Genomic DNA, 20347 nt, shown 5'->3' on the forward strand with positions numbered 1-20347 from the left:
GTTCAGCCACTCTCACAAAAGAGTGGTTTGAGTGGAATTTCCTGTTTTTCACTCTGTGTCCATTTCTTCTCATCTTTTATGAAATACCACTGAGGGGAGCCTGGTGCTGTCCTCTGTTCTTCCCCTCCCCACCCGGACAGGGAGCACACACTGCTAAGATCCCACTGGGTCTCCTCTGTTGAGGCTGAGCAGTTGTTGGTGCTCTCATTTGCTCCTTGACAGATGCTCCCATCTTTGTGGTCCTTCACTGGTCTGACAGCAGTGTGTTCATCTCATACTGGAGAGCTCAGAACTGAGTGTCACACTGGTCTCATCAGTGCTGAACAGTGGAAAGATTGCCTCTCTGGACATTTTGTTTGTGCTCTGCCTAGTGCAGCTGAGGACTGCTTCCAATTTTATCAGTTAATCAACTCTTACCACTACTTCCTACACCTATTTTTTTTCATATGCTTGGAGAACTGTGGAAAATATTAATCCAGTTTAATTTTTTCTTTTTATACTGGAGTGATTACCTAGTAATGATCAAATGCTGTCAAGGTTTTTATCAGTATTTTGCCTATTGTCACTGATAGTGGACATTAAATCTCTGTATGGCATGAAATCTCTCAGTTTTTAGGGTATTCTTTTAAGTTAGATAAAGATTATTCACTAGTGCTTTTGCTTCAGTATGAGGCTTTTCTATCGGTACTAGAAAAAAATTCTGTGGATGCTCTGAAAATATTAATTGATGTCTGCAAAATGAAATAATACCATGGATTACTGAGATTTTATGTCTGTTGAGTAGATTGAATTTTCTAATGGGTTTTGTTGGGGTTTTTTATAGGCTGACCAAGGTCCAAATGCTTGTGAATGTCACGTTTGCAAACAAGAAGCCTCAGGACTAGCAGTCTCTGCACTTGCAACTGGACGCCTGCCTCCTGGGCACCAGTTTATGAATCCTGAAAAACCTGCACATCCTGCACTTCATCTTTATCCTCACATCCATGGACATATACCATTGCATACAATTCCTCATCTGCCTCGTCCACTTATCCATCCCACCTTGTACACTGCTTCTCCCTTCACACACAATAAGGTAAGCCTGACCAAGGAGATGGATCCATCCCCATCCCAGGAAAAATTCTGTACAACTGTATAAACTAGCATGACTGAATATCAGTGAAATAATGAAAAGTTGCTTTAAACTGTGGTTTGGTTATAATACTCCTTTTTAAAGGAATGGTGAGGGGCAGGGAGTAAGACAGATTCAGAACTGCTGGAAGGTTCATACAGAATGGCTGAGGGTATTTTGTCAGGACGACTGATAGTGTCTCTTCACTGTGGTTAGAAAGCATGGTGAGTCAAATGAGTCTTGCATGGTGGAAGCAGTGACGGGACTTCAGTTAGTGTAAGAGAACTAATTAATTTTTCATTTCATATATATCAGAAAAAATTAATATTCCATTTTGGCAATAATATTCTGAGATTTGTAGTTAAAATTTTTTGTAAATTCTTTTTTTTTGCTTGGGGTTTGTTGAGTTTTTTTGAGAAAACAAGAGACATAGGAGTCTTACTTCATATTTGTAAGGGGTTTTTTGTTATTCAAGAGAACTTGTGTTTCTGCAGGTTCTGCAAAATCCTTTTGACCTTAAACTCTTTAAGTAGTAAACAAGAGAAAATTGTAGAACAAGAATTGGGAGCAAGTGACGACTTTTCAGAAATAATGAGTTAAAACCAAGCATTCCTATTAATGGGGATGTTGTTTTGCATATATTTAAAGCAGCTGAGCTTTGGGTGCTGCTGAGAGGGGCAAAGCCTTTGTCATTAGGTACATCTTCGTCATCTCCTGATCTGATCCAATGTTCAAGGTTGAAAGGAGACTAGAATAGTCCACCAAGATGCTCTTTTTGTCCTTCTTAACATCCACTTTGGGTTTTCCTGTCTTGGGTGTCCCTTCCTTACCTCTGTTCCATAGGTGCAATGTACCAGCAACAGTCCATTGCTGTTTTGAAACTATGTCAAGTGTTTCTTTGCACCCATGTATATGAATTTTCTTTAATGTAGGTTATTCCAGCCCCTCCCATGTTCACCATTAGGCAGATAATGAAAATCCTTTATAAAAAAGGGAGACTAGGTATGTAAGTAGTTTGCTTGGCCGTAAGTTTAATGTCTGAAATGTCATTGGACTCAACTAATATTTTAATATTTGTATGTACTTCTGCATAGCTTTTAATTTGCATCAAATCTAGTATAAAAAGAGAGCAAACCTGCTTTTCCTTGGCCTTTTTAAAGGTGGCAGTAATTGAGTGTAATGTTTATGTTGCACGAGATCTCTGGGAGAAAGGTCATTTTAGAGTGTGTATAAACAATTTCAGCCAGTGGAAATGAAGTGAGCCTGAAAACAGCTTGTCTCTATCAAATGAGAAAAAACATGTCCTCCCTTTTTTTTTTTTTTTTTCTCTTCTCCCCAGCTGGTTCTTGAAAGGGTGTATTCCCTGCCTGTTAATTTTTGAGTTAGGAACCATTTAACACTTGAAAATCAAAAAAAAAAGAAAGCAAATAATCAACTTTTGTTTTATGTGTTTTATTTCTTTTTCTCTTGCCCTTATTTTCAATACTGAAATGTTTGTAATCCCTTTTTGACAGTTGTCTTCTGTGGTCATGATTGTCATGTCAGAGAAGATTAGTTTGTTTAGGTAGCTTATGCTTTGAAAGGTAGTAATTCCTAGCAAATTCTAAATTCAAACAAATACTAGTTTTAATTATATGTTAATACCACTATTTTTCGAGGTTTGGATATTTTGTGTTCATCAGTTAGTTGATTATAAAAGCAGTGCTTTGTGAGTGTAAAATATATACATGTACATACTGTCTGTATAATTATCAACAGATAAGTCTTTTTATAATTCTGAAAAATACTGTCTATAATGCTTTTGATAATGCTTTTCCCAATTAAAACACTATGATTTGAATATTGCTGTTGGAGTGACTGTGTAAGCAAACAGAATATTGATGGGGAAAATACTTTGTTTTTCTTGTAGGCATTACCACCAGCTCCAGTTCAGAATCATACAAACAAGCATCAAGTATTCAATGCATCTCTCCAAGATCATATTTATCCAAGCTGTTTTGGGAGCACTCCAGATTGGAATAGCTCTAAATTTATAAGTCTTTGGGGTTCAGAGGTGATGAATGACAAGAACTGGAATCCTGCTACATTTTTGCCTGACACAATTCCTGGTGAGGGTTTGTTACTACTTCACACTGACTAGTTAAAAGCCTTATGTTTTATGTTTCTTTTCAGGAATGGTGGGTTTTGTCACCATGGTTTTATGAGATGGGATTCTGGCAGATTTGCTGCCACTTCTACTCCAGTTGGGCTTAAAATTGAAAAATAAATTTTTAGGTACTAGGGAGAAGATGCTAAAGTCAAACAAATAGCGTGCTGGTTCTCACCCATGGTCATTGGAGAGTTATGTTTTTCTTCAGAAGTTTAGTATTGTAAAGAAATGGAAAGTAAAGGGAAACTTAAGTAACTTGTAGACTTCTCTAAAAAGCTTATCTGTTTTTCTACAGGGTAGTAAGAGCACTGGTACCAAGACACTGTGTCCTACTTCATATAATGCACACAGCTAACTGCATTGTCATTCAGAAAGACAGAGGCATAAATCAAGAAAAAAAAATTAATTTAAGCCAGGAAGCATTTGGAAATCCTAATGGTTAAAGTGAAAGAGAATAAAAGGAAAATCAGAGAGAGAGACAAATCTTTCCATTCACATCCTAGTAAATACTAAAAAGCCTTTTTTATTTTATTTGACTTGTATAAAAAAGTAGTCTTGGGGGTTTTGTGTGTTGGCTTTTTTTTTCAGACTCATCTACTGCTAAGTTGTTCAAGCTACTACAGTGGTACTTAAAAAGAAAGGCATTAAAAACATCCAGAAAACTTCCCCAGTAGGGATAGCTCACCCATTTACAAATGTAGTTGTGGGTAGTTGTTTCAAGAGTTGGTTGGTGGCAGACTCATCTGGAAGGTCTGTCACAAAGGTGTTTCTGTTAACTGGAGTTTCAGATAAATAAATGACTTATCATTTTGTGTTGATAAAAGGATATGCTGTTCCATCTTATTTTTTCATGGCCTACCTGGATTTCAGATAGTAGAGATTATATATTTAGCATGTAGAATGTCCAGTTAAAATTTTTGAATTATAAATGGATGAAGATATCTGTAGCACCTTTGCTGCTTGTTAACGCATTCAGTAACATTTTTAGAATTCTATCTATAGGGTTTGTGATTCTGCTCTGAGACTTCCCAGCACATTCTGTTTACAGCGACATTGTTTGGAGGATAGAGGGGGAAAGGAGGATTCCCTTCACTAATCCTACTAAGCCAACATTAATATATTATAATATATATTATCAATATATAATATTAAATATTATATATTATATCAAGATAGTATTGATATATTAATACTAATATATTAATATATCCTATGTCTGCATCTGAATTATTAAATGTGCGTTTCTAAATCCTCTAAACACACCTCAGTAATTATGTGATTCTTAATTACTGTGTGTTTCAATTGAAGGGAGTGATATCTTAGCACCTGCACTCTCAGAAATAAGACCCGAAGCACTTCCTACTACATCTAGCAATGAAACCACAGCAGTTACTGACAGCAAAGAGAAAAAAAATGCTGCAAAGAAGAAATGTCTGTACAACTTCCAGGATGCCTTTATGGAAGCTAATAAAGTTGTCATGGCAACCTCTTCTGCCACTTCTTCTGTCTCCTGCACAGCAACTACAGTGCAGTCAAGCAGCAACCAGTTCAAAGTATCATCCAAGAGACCTTCATCAATAGGTGAGGATTTGTAACTCAAATACAGCTTCAGTAACTGGCTCAAATGCATTTAGCTAACCATAAGGATTTATGTAAGTGTTTAATTTAGTAACATTATGCATCTTGATTTTTGTTAATTGGTGTTACTGCTCTTGAGTTAGTCTCTGTACTTGTGGGTTGAAGAACTTTGTGAAAGACCTTGATGTTAGGGTTTGAAACTGGTAATAGAAATTAGTTGAAATACTGCTGACTTTCATAGAAGCTGAGAATATACAGTACTTTATATGACTTTATGGATAGTTCTGGGGACTTACTAATTATTTTTAACTCTGTAAGTGGTTTCTTTTTTCTCTCAATTTAGGTGAAGTGTTCCACAATATTAATAAAGAGGACCATAGACATTCTGCGCCAGTTGCACCACGAAATAGTCCTACCAGTTTAGCATCCCTTCCTTCACTGTCTCCTGCTGCACTGTCTCCAGCCTCTACACCTCATCTTCCAAATCTTGCTGCTCCTTCTTTCCCCAAAACTGCTGCAACAGCCCCTGGATTTGTGGATCCTCATTCAGGTCTTTGTCCTACTACAGTTGCACCTCCTACTTCAACCACAGACAGCTCTGTAAGTGCCCCACCAAGTGTCTGCAGGTAAGTTTGTTGTTGTTCTTACTGTTCTTTTGTACAGTAGAAAGGAAATGAAAATACAGATACCTCTTGTCCTTTGCCACTGGTTGCAGTGTGAAAGCTGTGTTTGTGTTCAGCAAATGAAACCAGGTGCAGATACTTAGTATGTAACTTGGTGTGAGACTTCACAAATATGATTTCCATTGTGAAGTCCAGTTACTGAATTGAGAGGCTTGAAAACAAATGTTTGCTCTCTTTTAGCAATGTTACCTGGGGTATACAAGTCAAACTATTCTTTCTTACTCTTAGTTATTGATTAATGTTTGCTGCTGCTGAGATTCAAGCCTCTTGTATAACATAGCTCTTTTCTGTCATTTTGGCATTACATGGCAGTCACGTAGTAATTTTCCTGACTGCACTTAAGACTTCTTAAGATATCATTTATACAGAGGTTTTAGTGTGGAAGGAAGTTGTGATTTCTGAAGGTTTTCAAAGGTCTTGGAGGTGGGAAGGACTTTTGTCTTCTAGTAGTGTTATGTATTGTGGCAGGCTGACAGTGGTGCCAGCCCTTTGATGTATCTGAAGGGTGGAGGCATAACAGAAAAGCAGTTGAGTCATTGCTCTAAGCTCTCTGTGACCTGTGGGGCTGTGATCATGGATGCTATGAATGTAGTCTCCTGGCTGCTGTAAGTTTTTGGAAGATGATGTGAGATTTCGGTAGAGTTTGGTAAATGCTTCTAAAAATGGCCTTATTTCTGTTACCAGCTGGTTTTATTGGTGATATCTCAAGATAAGTAACTGTTCTTTTTCACACCTGAGAAATTATTGCAGTTTTGTAAAGAATTTTTTCTTACCTACTGCAGGGAGATAATTGAATATGGACACAGTAGAAATCCAACTTTTTATCATTGTTTCCAGGTGCTAACATTGTATTTTTAGCATGTTAAAAAAAAAAAAAAAAAAATGGACTGGGAGAGACCCAGAAGCAATGACTGCATTTGGGGAGGGGGAGTGAAGTTAGAAAGAGATTTATACATATTCTGTAGATAAGGCAGACTATGGCCTGTTTTCACCTTTCTAACATAAGAACAAAGAAATTCTAATAGACAAGAGAGGGGATTTTTCTAATACTACTTGCTTTTGAAGCAAAATTACCTCAGTTTTAGAAGACCTGGGCAGTAGAAATGTTGTGTGCACAGTTACACAGCTCTGAGGGAATTAACTGCCAGGTACCTGCTTTTTGAAGAGATGTGCTAGTATTTCCCCTTCAAAATCAAATTGCAGACAGAGTAATGGGAACTTTCAGGTTTTAGCTGACCTTGGATTTTTAATTTAAGTCAAGAGCTTGAAAATCTGTCTGAAACCAGGAGATTTGCAACTGCATTTGAAACCTTCTTGATGCCACAAGTGGTGAGATAGGCAGCAGTTTCAAAACTATTCCATATGAAAAATCTAGAGTCACTACTTCTAAAATGCTTACTTGTTTAAATCCAGGAAGAGCAGTTCCAAAACTCACTCTCTAGGCTGCTTGTTCTGGGACTCACTAAATTTGTTTTTTATAGATCACTTTCCCTTGCATCATTTTATCCTACTGCTTGGTTTTGAATGTCTCCATTTGCAAGGTAGTGGATGGAGGCTTTAGGATTTGATGCATCACTGGTGATTGATATCCCAGTTTGGAAACCATTGTTCCTGGTAGAGGCAGGAACATGTGTGTGTATATATATATATATATATAATTTTTTTTATTTTATATATATTTTTTAATATATATATATATTTTAAAAAACATTATTCTTATTATATCCATAACAACATTATATACTTTATTAAATATCATTAGAGTTTTATAAGCACTTTTTTTTAAAAAATTTAATGCAGTGATCCTGATTGTGAGGGCCATCGCTGTGAGAACAGTAATACGTATGATCATCAGCAGTATGATGGAGAGGAGAGCCAGGATGAAGATAGCTGTTCAGAGCATAGCTCCAGTACCTCAACTTCCACAAATCAGAAGGAAGGAAAATACTGTGACTGCTGTTACTGTGAGTTCTTCGGCCATGGAGGAGTAAGTATTTGTATTTTAAATTGCTTTTGTTTGCTTTTTTGTCACTTACTCATCATAGGTTTCATGGGATTTATCAGACTGCTTCTAAGGGAATGGCATTGGAGCTCACTCAGTAAGTTGTAAAAGGAGTTAAGAAGTAATTTTCCTCTTGGAAATGAAAGATTGAAATAAACCTTTTCAGTTCAAAGCATTTAATAGCAATAAAAATGTCTAAGAGATTTAGGAAGTAACTGACTTGGATAATAGATGCCGTGTTTGACTGAAAATGCAAACAGGGGCATTGAGCCATTTAAGCACCTTTACAAAATTCTTTTGCTCCTCTGTGTAGTACTGTAGTTACAATTAATGTGATGAAGTTGGGTATAAGTATGCTTTATGTAGGGCATTAGTTTAAATCTTTATGGCAGTTTATGAACTAGTCTGCTAGCTGTAGAAACAGCAATCCTCAAAGTATTCGCTTTAATACAGTTTTTTAAAAAGGAGAAAAGAGAAAAAACTCCAGATTCTTAGCTAAGATATAACACATTAATTTTTTTTCTTAACTTGTAAATCTGTGTATGGCCTGTTTTAATAATAAGTTCAGTGGTACAAATTGAGTCACTGGCATTTTTCCTATTTGAAGTAAAAGCTCAGTTTATTTGCTATGTATTTGATCAGGTCAGTTTCATGGTAGTTCTTCAAGTGATTTAAAAGCCCCTGCCCTGTGGCTTAAAGGAGCCAGGGAGAGGGTCCCATTTTTCCTTGCATGTTCCCTCCATGTCCGTGCGTGATTTGTATTTGGTAGTTACCTGACTGCACAGTAAGTCAGTCATTTTGCTAAAGTGGCAGAATGTGACAGGATTTTTAAGTTAATAGGCTTTGTTTTGCTGGTTTAGTGAGTTGAACTGGTGTAGCTGTCAACAGATGGGCACCAGGTCTGGTACAGGAGCAGAGAGGCAGCAGGAGGGTAGAAGCAGTAAGGAATTGAGAGGCAGGAGCAGCAGTTGGGAATACAGTTACAGAACATGACGCAAGGATTCCAGTTGCAGCAGTGTTAAGTTATTGATGGGACTCTGCTGGAGGGTGTGCTGGCAGGATTTCAGTGCAGGATAATCAGCCCTTCACAGGTACAGCCTAGAGGCCTGTGTAGCCCAACCTCTGAAACTGCTTTCACAGGAAATAAAAACAGAGCAAATGTCTGCTCCTTTGAAATTTTCAAATACAGCGTACCAATCACAGGAGAATATGAAAACAAAAGTCACAGTATTTTTTTCTTGCTTTTGGAGGTTATTTTTTGTCTCTCACTCATGCCATCCTCCTCAAGATCAGCTGTTCTTTCAGTTGGGAAATGTAGTTCAGAAGCCAGCACCAAGTCTGGCAGGTCTGTTGCCTGTTAAATATGCTGTAGGTTCACTTAAAACAATGAGTTTGATAGTCAGGTTTGGACCTCCCATGTTATTTGAAGGGAGAGTATTTTGAAATTTCAAAATCTCAAAAGCATTAAGTCAATGAAATTTTTCCACTCAGTCACTACATTTTTGTCATGTATCCTTCAGCCTCCAGCTGCACCAACCAGTAGAAATTATGCAGAGATGCGAGAAAAGCTTCGTTTACGTTTAACAAAAAGGAAAGAGGAACAGCCGAAGAAACCAGATCAGATCTCTGAAAGGGAAAGTGTTGTTGACCATCGAAAGGTGGAAGACTTGCTACAATTTATAAACAGCTCTGAAACTAAACCAGTAAGCAGTTCTCGTGCAGCCAAGCGAGCCAGGCATAAGCAAAGAAAGGTAAGACATAAAAGTATGTTTATCCTAGACCTCACACTTTTGAATCTATGCACTCCCCTTAAGTATGCCACAGTATACTGATTTATCCTAATGCTGTAATTGTTTTCTGTGTAGCTTGTGGTACACTGCCAGTTTGTTTTTACACAACTGTTCTGGTGCTACCTGAGGAATTGTGTACTAGACTGGGAGGATTCCTCAAAATGCCATTGTTATGTGGTTTGGTGCAAGTCAGCTTTATTATTGGAATTTCACACACTTCGGAAGGTTATTTCTGAGTATCAGAAATGTTACAAATTTTACTGGTTTGTAGCATCGACATTTAAAAGCAGTGGAAGTTAGAAAGTCAGTGTTTCTGTACTGGGATAATGGTTTTGATAAAGCATCTGTAGGAAGCCAGGAAACATAGGTCAGTGATTTTATGAGAGAGGAAGAGTTGTGATTTGGTATTTTTAGAATAATTGCACTGAGCACCTTCCTGTCCTGATTGACAGAGGTTAAGTGCTGTGCCACGTGATGACACAAAGGGTTATCCCAAGCTGGAGTGGCAAGCTGAAGAGAGGGGGCAGGGAAGAAAAAATTACAGGTTGCTTTCAAATGAATATTGGCAAAGAAGATTTCTAAAAAACTGCGGTGTGTAACAGTGAAATGATTTTTTGGAAACAGTATTTGCTGAGGATAATATAGAGGAAATACAAAAGGGGAATAACAGAGGAAATACCCTTTTTTATTAAAGTTGGAACAGGCAGGAAACCTTTTCTTAGAGCAATTCAAATATCAACCATAAGTATGAAGTTCAAGGTACAATGTGATTGGTTACTGAATGTTTTAGATTTCTAGTAAGCGTGTTATGTGATCACACTGTAAATATTTTCTTGTTTGTGGGTTTTCTTCTGGCACTACTTCTGCATTTCTTAAATGCTTCCATGGGTTTGAAAGACCTCATGTTCACAAGTTAAATTCTTTATGTTCATGCTGTAGTACCCTACAGCATCTTGAGGGTTTAGTGGATTATTTATAAATAAAATTAACTTCGTAAAATTGCAGTGCAAAATTCACTTTGCTTTTACAGTGCAGTATGAACGTAAGAAGTGGAAAATTCCCAAGGGGTCATTCTCATGAGTTATTCTCATTTTTTGAATGACTTCTGTAATTGTGAAAAAGTAATGTCATACAGGCGCCTCTAAATGTGCAAGAAAATAAATGGTCATTGTTGTTCTCATTGCATGACTTTGTTTCTTTTTGCTAATGATGCAAGATCAATGCTGCACAGCAGAGTTTTAGGCATTGGCAGTAATGGCTGGCAAAATCCCTTATGTCTTTGTTTTGGCTAATGAACTAATGGCTGATAATGGAAGACTTCCATCCTTAGAATTTTTGACAACTTCTAATGTAACTATTATTTGCCTAGTGTTTTTAATTATTTTTCTTCCTAACATTCCTGATCTCTGAAACAGAGCAACTCTGCTACTGTAGCAAGAGAACAGGTAAATGATACAACCCGATGCAAACTTGAGTTACCTTAGAAATACATGAAGTCTTGGAGAAGGAAACTGAATGTTTTGTGGCCATAGAAAACTTTGACTTAGGCTTAGCTGTAGGAGAGAAAAGATCAACAGTTGGTATTAACAATGGTCAAATGAATTACAGGAACATAGAAAATGTGAATAGAGAAAGAATTGCAATGTTTTTGAAAGGGCAGCCTTTGTATACTTATTTGCCTGCTCTGCAGACATACAAATTAAGTATGTTCATATGTTCACATCTTAGGATTTTTAACGTTCATAAAGAAAAGTAGTAATAATCCCTAAAACTCTTAATTTCCAAAATATTTGTCACTTTTAATAAACCTAATGTTATTTTGCAGCTTGAAGAAAAAGCTCGACTTGAAGCTGAAGCCAGGGAGAGGGAGCATCACCAGTTGCTTGAGGAGCAGAGGCGACGTGAGGAAGAGGAAGAAGAGAGACTGAAACAGGAATTGCAACGGCTCCAAGAGCTTCAGCAGTTGCGGGCTGTAAAGAAAAAGAAGAAAGAGAGAACAAGTAAGGACTGTCCGAAGGCAGAGCTGCTCACCAGGAACTGCCAGGCAGTGAAGGAACCTGTCCCAAACGCACCTGAAGACATTCAGAATGGTACCCTTGAGCAATCAGAAAAGTTAGAAACCTCAGCTGGTTCACTGTCAAGACATGTGAATCATACAGAACAGAGGCCAGTTCTAGAGGCGGGCTGTGAACTGTCCAATCCTGTAAACACTAGAGACTCAAGGCTGCTTTATCAGAAAGAGGGCACTGTAAAGCAGCATGAGCCCCTCTCTTTTCTGCTTGATATTATGCATCAACATAAAGAAGGAAACAACAAACAGAAACTAAAACAGATGAACAAACAGTGTGTTGAACAAGTGAAAAAGCCTGTTGAATTCCCCAAAGCAGCTGAGATTCAGACTAAAACCAGAAACCAAATAGAATCCAAAGCAAAAGCAGCAGAGCTCCCAACACTTGCAGAACCTAAAAAAGATGAGAAGAAATTAAACAATAACAATAAAAAACAGTTGAACCATATAAAGGAAGAGAAAGCACCTGTGACAAGTGAATCCCCATCACCAAGTGAACAGCAGCAAAATAATAAGCTAATACTTGCAGATTCTCCTCAACCAAAAGGCAAGAACAAGAAAAACAAGAAGAAAAAAGGGGACAAAGTCAACAATTCCATTGGTAAGTGTGTAAGAAAGTTGAAGAACTTGGGTTATTTTCTGTTCTTACCATTTAATTCCAGAAGTCTGACATATTTATCTTCAGGTGTTCCTGCCAATGTAGATCAGAGAAACTGAAAAACTGGTGTCAGGAAAACTCAAGTCATCGAAATTACAACAATTAAGAGATGGATAGTGTTTTAGTAAAGAAGTGTTGGATGCCTTCAAAAACAAATGAATAAGCATATGTTCTAGGTTTTGTAGGGGGTTTTGTCAGGCTTTCCAGGAGACTGGCTTTCTTTTCTTGCTTAAAACAAATATATTGTTTAATTCAGTAGTATGTTGAAATCCATTTTGAATTTCTTTAAAAGCAAGATTATTTCTCATAGCATTAAGAGTTTAGTAAGAAGTCAGTCTTACTCTTTAGGCAAAGGAAATAAGGGGTTTCTGCAGTCAAAGAATGGTCATTCATGCATAAATATGCATTTTTTTGCAGTGGAAATAATTACTTTTTTATATTAATTACATCAACAATTTTATATTAATTACATCAACAGGTAAGTAAATGAATACAGAAATTAATTTACTATTTTTTATTTCCCAGAGTGAAGAGTTGTAGTGGGATGTTACCTAGTGAATAAAGTTATATATATATTAAATAGCTCATTTTAGTAAACAGGTTTTTTTTATTTCTCAGAAATAATAAAACTGTAGAAGATTGAGTTATGTCAAGCAAGTTGCACTTGAATAATTTTATTTCCAGCTTATTTTTTGTTTGCCTAAACACATGCAACAGCTAATACCAGAGCTGAGAAGTGCACACAGTTCTGGCCCATTGGCTTTGGCAGCGCAATAGTCAAACTGCTGTTCTCAGGCACCTCTTTATTCCTGCTCATCCTTGGTCCGTACTGGGACTGCCAGTTGGGATGGCGGTTTTGTGGACATCTGTCTGCTGGGAGCACCTGGTCATTCCCCTGGCATCACCTGTGGCTGAGTGGTAATGTTGCATAAATTCAATGTACACCCATTCCCGCTGCTCTTCTGACTGGGATGCACAGGAAGACAGAGACCTTCATGCCTTGGCAGTCTCTGCCAGTGTTTCAGAATGCTTATGTTTGTAAAGCTTTGCTACAAAAATGTAAAGGTAATTCCTGGTTACAGGAGGTGCTAGAGGTTTTTTTAGTGATTTTGTGGTTGGGTTAGGTCAGCCCATGATCTTTGTCTTTAAATCTGATGCCTAATTTTTCCATTGCGTGTACGTCAAGCAGCAGTAAAGTGTGGAAGCATTCTGTGACCTTAGTTCTTGTGCCTACTCTGTGTTGTGTTTGGGCTCTTTTAATTTACCAAGAAGAATGTACTCCAGTGATTGGAGCAAGACACAACTCCAGAACTGGGAGCAAAAAGGGAAGACAGGAGACATTTGAAGGAGAAAATATGGAAGAGGGTGTTTACTGTAGCAGGACTTGGGTACCTTCCTGTATCTTGTCCTCCTCCCTGCCCCCCACCATTTTTTTTCTCCTACTTAAGTCAAATGTACTTACAATTTCCCAAAGTTAATGTTTAAATGTGAAAAAATACAGGGATGTGTTTCTGTATTTGTCAAGAAAGAACAATGCTGTTCTCTGTAGACTTGGAACTGGATTTTTACTTTAAGTAGTTCTGACTTGAGAGCTATAAGATACTGCAGTATGAGTTTTAATATAGTTATAATTTTTTTAAGATATAGGGTTGATGTACCAAATCAGCATGAACTGAGGAAAAAAACAAGTAGATCTGGGGTAATTGAGAGAACATGAAAAGAGGGAGCAAAACTAGGGGGTTTTAACTGAGTTTTCAAGTAAAGTGTTAAAGACGTGAATATTACTGCTTTTGGTGAGATTTCTGGTTCTTAAAGACATTTCTTATAGCAGAGTTACAAAAAGGCTGAAGGAAACTAGGAGTGTTGGGGAAGCCCCATGTTTGTAGGGCCTTCTGCTTCCTCAGAAGTAAGCTGAATAGCAAATACATGCAACTTTTAAAGCTACCACAAGTGTCTTTATTATGAATTGTCTCTTCTCATAATCTCAAGAGTTCTGTAGTCCAGGTGTGTACTTGGTGGTTTTGGTTACTTTCTTTGTCTCACCTGTTTTTTGGAATGTACTGTAAAGCTGCTTCAGGAATGAGACTCGAGTATATATGCAGTGAAAAAGAAACTTCAAGAAGAAAATGTTCAAATTGGTTTCTGCAGTGGTTTCTGATGCATTTCTTTTTGAAGTCCAAAAGAGAACCATATGCTCAGATAGTGCAATATAACAAAAGGCTTTGTGGTGACTTCTTTGCTATAGCTGAGGCCATATAATTCAACTCACAACATTAATGTGTTAAATATTTGTTTTTAATTTTTTTTCTTTTTATAAAATCTAATTGTTCTTAGCATGACTTAAACTCTTGCAGTCACAGCCTGATCATCATGTCCCAGAGGGAGTACAGCAACTGTACAGTTCAGAAGTTTCAAAGTATTTTTCTTTATAAATAGTGTTTTAAAAATATTTCTAGAGCTACATTTTTAGTAGCAAGACCAAAAATTTCAGGCATTAAACAGCTATCTGATAAATCAAGCCCTCTGTATAGTTTGGTTACTCTTACGTGTATTCCAGATTTATGGTATCTTTGGCAGCCTATGCAATCAGTACATTTACTGTTAAATCTTTTTTTACCAGTGTTACTCCTTCAGGTCTGGGTAGAGATACTAACAGAGGAGTTTCAAGAAGTGTGTTTTTTAATTATAAGTGTGTATTAATTCAGTGTAAATATTAATAATGAATAGTCTATGTAAATATGAATAGTCTAGTTCACTTAGTTCTTCAAAGACATCTTTAATGCAGATTCTTCCTCTCTCCTTCCCCCTTCCCTATGGAATCTAACAGTGTCATAATTTTTTATTTGTAGATGATGTGTTTCTACCCAAAGACATTGATCTAGACAGTGTGGAAATGGATGAAACAGAACGAGAAGTGGAGTATTTTAAAAGGTAAATTGCTGTAGTCCCTGTGCATAAAGCTGTTGCTTCTTCCCATATGTCATGGTTGTAAAACAAGCAAAAAGAACACCACACCAACCCACAAGTTAATAACTAACTCCTGGCAGAAAAGCCTGTGCTGTTAACACATCAAATCCTGTTACAGCTGGCATTCTGAACACTGTAACAATCACCAAAGCTGTGATCTGTGGGCACAGCTCATAACTGAATAGCACAAACTCAGAAGCGAGTGCCAGAGTTATCTATGTGACCCCCAGGTTCTCATCAAGGCATTCAGAATATTCTGAATTACCATTATTTATAAGCAAAGTTTGTGTGAATATTTCTTTTATTGGCCACACAGACCAAACACTGATTAGTTTTCTTAAAAAAAGAAAAAGTGTTTAGGTTTAATTTTCCAAAAAGATGCTTCAGAAAGGTTTGTTTGTTTTATTTTCTTCCTTGTTTACAAAAGCTGTTAGTTGTTAATTTTGTACTGTACATGAATTAGAGATGTATAACTGTGGTATAGTGTCTTATGGCAGTCTTGAGAGGAGATGCTTATCCTAGAATCATAGAATAGTTTGCACTGGAAGGAACATTAAAGACCATCTTGTCCCAACTCCCTGCCATGGGCAGGGACACCTTCCACTAGAACAAGTTGCTCAAAGCCTGATTCATCTGATCTAGTACAGTGACAATAAAAGCATAATATAAACCTATGCTTGTGAAAGTTTTTTCTTCTGTACACTTTGATTGATTTTGGGATTTGTGCATCATATTGCGAGTTAGACTCAATGATCCTTGTGAGTCCCTTCCAACTCAGATTATTCTGTGATATTGGTTACCTCTGTATTCCTCAAATATGAGGAGACAGCTCATTTAAATAGTTTAAATAGTGTAGCACGTGTTCTTCCATAACACTGGTATCTGTTCAAATTTGTTCTTCAATGGTGTCTGGTTGTGCTGGTTCCTCATGAATACATATAGCGAACCTTTTGTTATGGTAGCCAAATCCGTAATGTCACAAATAAATTGGTTTCCTGCAATTTAATAATTTAGGACTCAACAGTAGTATTTCACAAAGCAACACAAGCCATTTATTACAAGAAAAGCCTTTTAGCATGGATTTATTTTCTAAATTTATGTAGTTTTCATGGCCTACATCCCTGGGATGTAATGTGTCAGGATCTTGAAAAGAACTGAATACAACTGCTGCTTATTATTGCTACAAAATGCATGTACCCAATTATTTATGGAGTTAGTGTGCAAGATAATGAAATTGTCACAGATACATGGTCTCTAGTCTCTAATTGTTTTTCTGAGTGGTGCCAATTAAAGGAGTTTTTAAAAATCACAATGTAGGTTTTATAGGTGAAATATGGCATTTGGTAGATGGTGCTAGTGTTGATATAGCAGAAGTCTTTGTTATGGAATATTCTTAACTTCCTTCAAGTTTGCGGCATCTGCAGTAAATAGAGAAGTTCTGTTCATCAGTTATTTGCTCTCAATAGGATGGATGAAACAGTGTCTTACACTTGTAGAGGTACAGTTGAGTTTTGGGGATAAATTAGTCAAATGTGATTCCAGCTGAAGAGTTAGCACTTTAAAGCATGCTGTTTTGTAATCCGTTCACTAATTGGTGGACTCTATTCCTTAACTGTCATCTGTTAGGAAGTGTGTGTAACTGTCTAGGTCTTTATGGATACCTGTTTAGAAAAGGTGTCTGAAAAGCCCTGGTAGGTGCTGTTTTAGGGGAGAAAAACAGCTACTTAATGCCATTAAGGCACCTTTAATGCCTAGGTTCTCTACCATTTGTTAATTCCCAGCATTATACTTGGAAGGCTAGTAGCATGGCTTGTTTTAGTAACCCTGCATGGCAATGAGCTGCACAGGCCAGCTGAATACATATTTTTCATTTGTAGTTCATTCATCATTTTTTCCTGCTTTGTAGTGATATAATAGATGGATATTTTAATTACACCCTGACATCATGATTAATATTGCACACTGCGTCTATCTTTATCATTCTTTGGTACTTCCTTCACTTAATCCTGATAATGCAGTGGTGTTAAAAGTAACTGGTTTATGGTCTATTTGAGTGATGGACAAGTGGGGTTATTTTTTATGCGTGTGTGGTTTTATTAAGAGGTTTTTTCTTTCTGAATGAGAGCTTCTCTCCAAAAGAGGTGTAACACATGTGGTTTGATTTTTAAATATATTGGTTTCACTTTATTGCTTTTTTCTTTTCAGATTCTGCTTGGATTCTGCCAGACAGACAAGGCAGAGACTTTCCATCAACTGGTCCAATTTTAGCTTAAAAAAAACCACCTTTGCTGCACATTGAAATGACACAATACAGGGAGGGAACCCTGCAGGAATCGACGAACGACAACTCCACTTACCTGTCCTGCTGTGCTGAGAGCTTATCTGGTCTTGAGCCAGTGCTGCCTTGCCTTGTCCCCAGTGCTGTGTGGATCTGCACTGAACCCTTTGGCCTGATAATTCTTGCGGACTGAAAAATTGCCACTTTCTACCTGAATTTGTTAGCTTGTGTGCTTGTAGTCTGTGAGTGAGACTTACTTGATTGTAGCTGTATGCCGTTGGAGTTGGAACAATAGCTCTTTTCCATCTCCTTCTGAATGCCTTGGCCTCAGAGACTTTAAATTGCTTAGGCTTGGGTGGAGGCCAAAATACTAGGTTGCATCATCTGCAGTGGCTCCTGTCACTTCTGCATCTAGCTATGTTTTGTCATTCTGACTCCTGACAAAGGAATGGACCTAGTCAGTTGTGCTTTCATCTGCTCCAGAGTTCTCCTGACATGACTTCATGAAAAAGGGGCTCTTATGGGACAAGTATTCCCTCAGTTCTTTCACAATCTACTGTTTAAGAGTGTACAAGTTACGCTATTTGTGTTTTGATTTTTTTCTTCCTGACTTGTAGCCAGCTTGTGTAAGAATACTTGCAGAATGAGAAAATTTAAAAAAGAACAGTACTCACACTATCAAATCTGTTATAGAGTGTATAATTGTATTAACACTGAAGCCTAACTGGCTACTTTTTTAACATATTGTTAAGTAATATTAAAATCATGTCTTTCTTTTTGAAAGATGGAATACATTAGTATGGCAGATGACTTGTGTCTTGCTTTTTTCTGCATGGGTGGGGAAAGGGAAGAAAGAAAAAAAAATCTTGCAAACTTAATATCAGCTTGTGTCAAAATTGGTCAGTGAATGCTTATCAACTTCAATATATTCTCTGTTTGCCAGCTCACATGATAGGAAAAACTGTCTGCTAGAGCAAGGAAGGTGCCTTCTGATTGCTAGAACTACGTTTCTGTGAATTACTGTAATGTTTCTATTTCTTTGGATAATTTGTGAGAAAAGGTAATACAAAAATTTCCACTTTCATGTCAGTGCAGTAGTGAAGTAGGTAGGTTCAATGCTGCTGTCAGGTAAATGGTTAACAATATAGTAATGGTTTGCTGTTCCATAGTATGTCCAGCAAGAGAGAAGATGGGTGAGTTTGAGCTGTGTAAAGAAAGCACATTTAGAGAAGTTCCCTGATATTCTGTTCAGAATAGAGACAACAGAAGCTTTTTTACTTCTAGATCACCATACCCAAATTGTAAGGCAGTCTTCCTTTTTTTTGTAAAAAAAAAAGGGATCTTCCACTCAGCACACATTTAAAAGTACAATACAGCTTCAAAGCCCATTAATGTCCTTTCCCAGAACTTTTGCACAGTTTTCTTTCTTCTACTTGTTAACACATTTTTCTGTGATCCTCCCCCTGAGCTTGGGACTGAATTGCAAAACACAATGTAATTACACTCAGCTTTAGACTTGGGAAGGTTTGACAGACGATTACTTTCATGTTCCCTGTGAGGCACGGATGTAGCAGGATCGGGTTGGCTGCAGACCATTGAAATATCTACAACTTCACATCCCTCTTTTTGTTCTGGAGCTCCTATCCCAGTGTGTGCTCCTGGTACAGAATATATTTGCTCAGTTTATACCCAGCCATTGTAGGTAAATGAACCCTTAGTCTCCTCTTGCAGAAAAGATTTTGAGAACAATACCTGTTTTCATTATGTAATTCAGGAACATAAAAGGGACGTCTTCTATTCTTCTTCAGATTAAAGTTGAGGAAGGGTTTAGTATCTTAGACTCAAATTTTTTGTCAATGCAGTGTTTGTCAATGGTTTTGTTTGCTTGTGCTGGAGGAATAGCAGCTCAAACCTAAAAGGTAAATATCCATGCCACTCAGCACCAGCTGTCCCAGCAGAACTAAAAAACTGTGTGCTCTTGAAAACACCTGCACCAGTTAGTGGAGATGAATGAACTTTGTTCCTTGCAATCATGGAGGTTGTTGTAGCCTGAGTTAGACCTTTTATTTATATATATATACATATATATATATATATAAAAATAAATAACATATTACTGGAGAGACTGCTCATGTGGAACAGTGGCTGGGGAAGAAATAAGAAATTGCTGTTGAAGTGGAAGATGGAAGCATGTGTGAAACCCAGTTTCTCAGACTTCTTCAGTTCTAAACCATGACACAAGATGGCAGTGCATGTCATTACTATGACAAGGATCTCAACAAATTAAGATAGGGTTGGGAAATCTGCTTGATGTCACATGGGTGAATATTGGTGCAGATCATACCTTCTCTAGAACTGGAATACTTTGAAAAGATTTTTAATGGTGCTAGAAAACTCATTACATTTGTTTTTATTAGGAATTGGGTAAAAAAGTTGGCTTTATTCTCTACTAACAAAGCAGTTTCAAGAGTGACACATGAGTATGACTGCTTTTCTTTTTCTTGAGACCCTGGGTGAAGACAAGAGAAGTCGTACTTTTTGCATTTGAGGAGTGTGTGTATGTATTTGTAATATCCTTCAAAGGTATTTGCCATGTGTTCCATCGTGGCGTATTGGTACACATAATATGCTCCCACTCTCAAAACAGAAAGCACCTAGAATGAGTCTCCATGGATCTGATGTTGTGCACCTTGATGAGAAGTTAAAGGCAAATCATACTACTTTATAATAATTTCATAATGAAGTGAAGATAAGCATGGTTTAGTCTGGGAGATTTGAGGGGAGGTAACCAGTGACGTGGTAAGAGGTAATGGCCTCAAGTTATGCCAGGGGAGGTTTAGGTTCATTGCTAGGAAATAGTTATTCTTTGAAAGGGTGGTCAGGCATTGGAACAGGCTGTGAAGGAGATGGTGGAATTACCATCCCTGGAAGTATCCAAAAAATGTGTGGATGTGGCACTTGGGAGCATGGTTTTCTGGTAATGTGGCAGTGGTTGGATCAAGGTTGGACTTGATGATCTCTGAGGGCTTTTCCAACCAAAATGATTTCATGAGTCTATGAAAA

The 20347-nt window shown here is 37.4% G+C and overlaps 1 protein-coding gene across 4 annotated transcripts in view; it reads left to right on the top strand.

Annotated features, from left to right (window-relative positions):
• The window catches only part of FAM193A (family with sequence similarity 193 member A), a 76391-nt gene extending 58321 nt beyond the window's left edge, over nucleotides 1-18070 (top strand). For all 4 annotated transcript variants that reach the window (XM_088056896.1, XM_005517887.3, XM_088056894.1 and 1 more), the window contains 9 exons: nucleotides 824-1075; nucleotides 3021-3219; nucleotides 4569-4841; nucleotides 5182-5464; nucleotides 7322-7508; nucleotides 9044-9274; nucleotides 11139-11982; nucleotides 14889-14970; nucleotides 17212-18070. In XM_088056896.1, the coding sequence (XP_087913022.1) occupies nucleotides 824-1075; nucleotides 3021-3219; nucleotides 4569-4841; nucleotides 5182-5464; nucleotides 7322-7508; nucleotides 9044-9274; nucleotides 11139-11982; nucleotides 14889-14970; nucleotides 17212-17305 (2445 nt within the window). In that variant the 3' untranslated portion in view covers nucleotides 17306-18070. The remainder of the gene's footprint in view (nucleotides 1-823; nucleotides 1076-3020; nucleotides 3220-4568; nucleotides 4842-5181; nucleotides 5465-7321; nucleotides 7509-9043; nucleotides 9275-11138; nucleotides 11983-14888; nucleotides 14971-17211) is intronic.
• The last annotated feature ends 2277 nt before the right edge of the window (nucleotides 18071-20347 follow it).

This window comes from Pseudopodoces humilis, chromosome 6, assembly GCF_049639895.1.
Source record: "Pseudopodoces humilis isolate 2021_Gansu_Grassland_sample_001 chromosome 6, ASM4963989v1, whole genome shotgun sequence".
NCBI classification, from domain to species: domain Eukaryota; kingdom Metazoa; phylum Chordata; class Aves; order Passeriformes; family Paridae; genus Pseudopodoces; species Pseudopodoces humilis.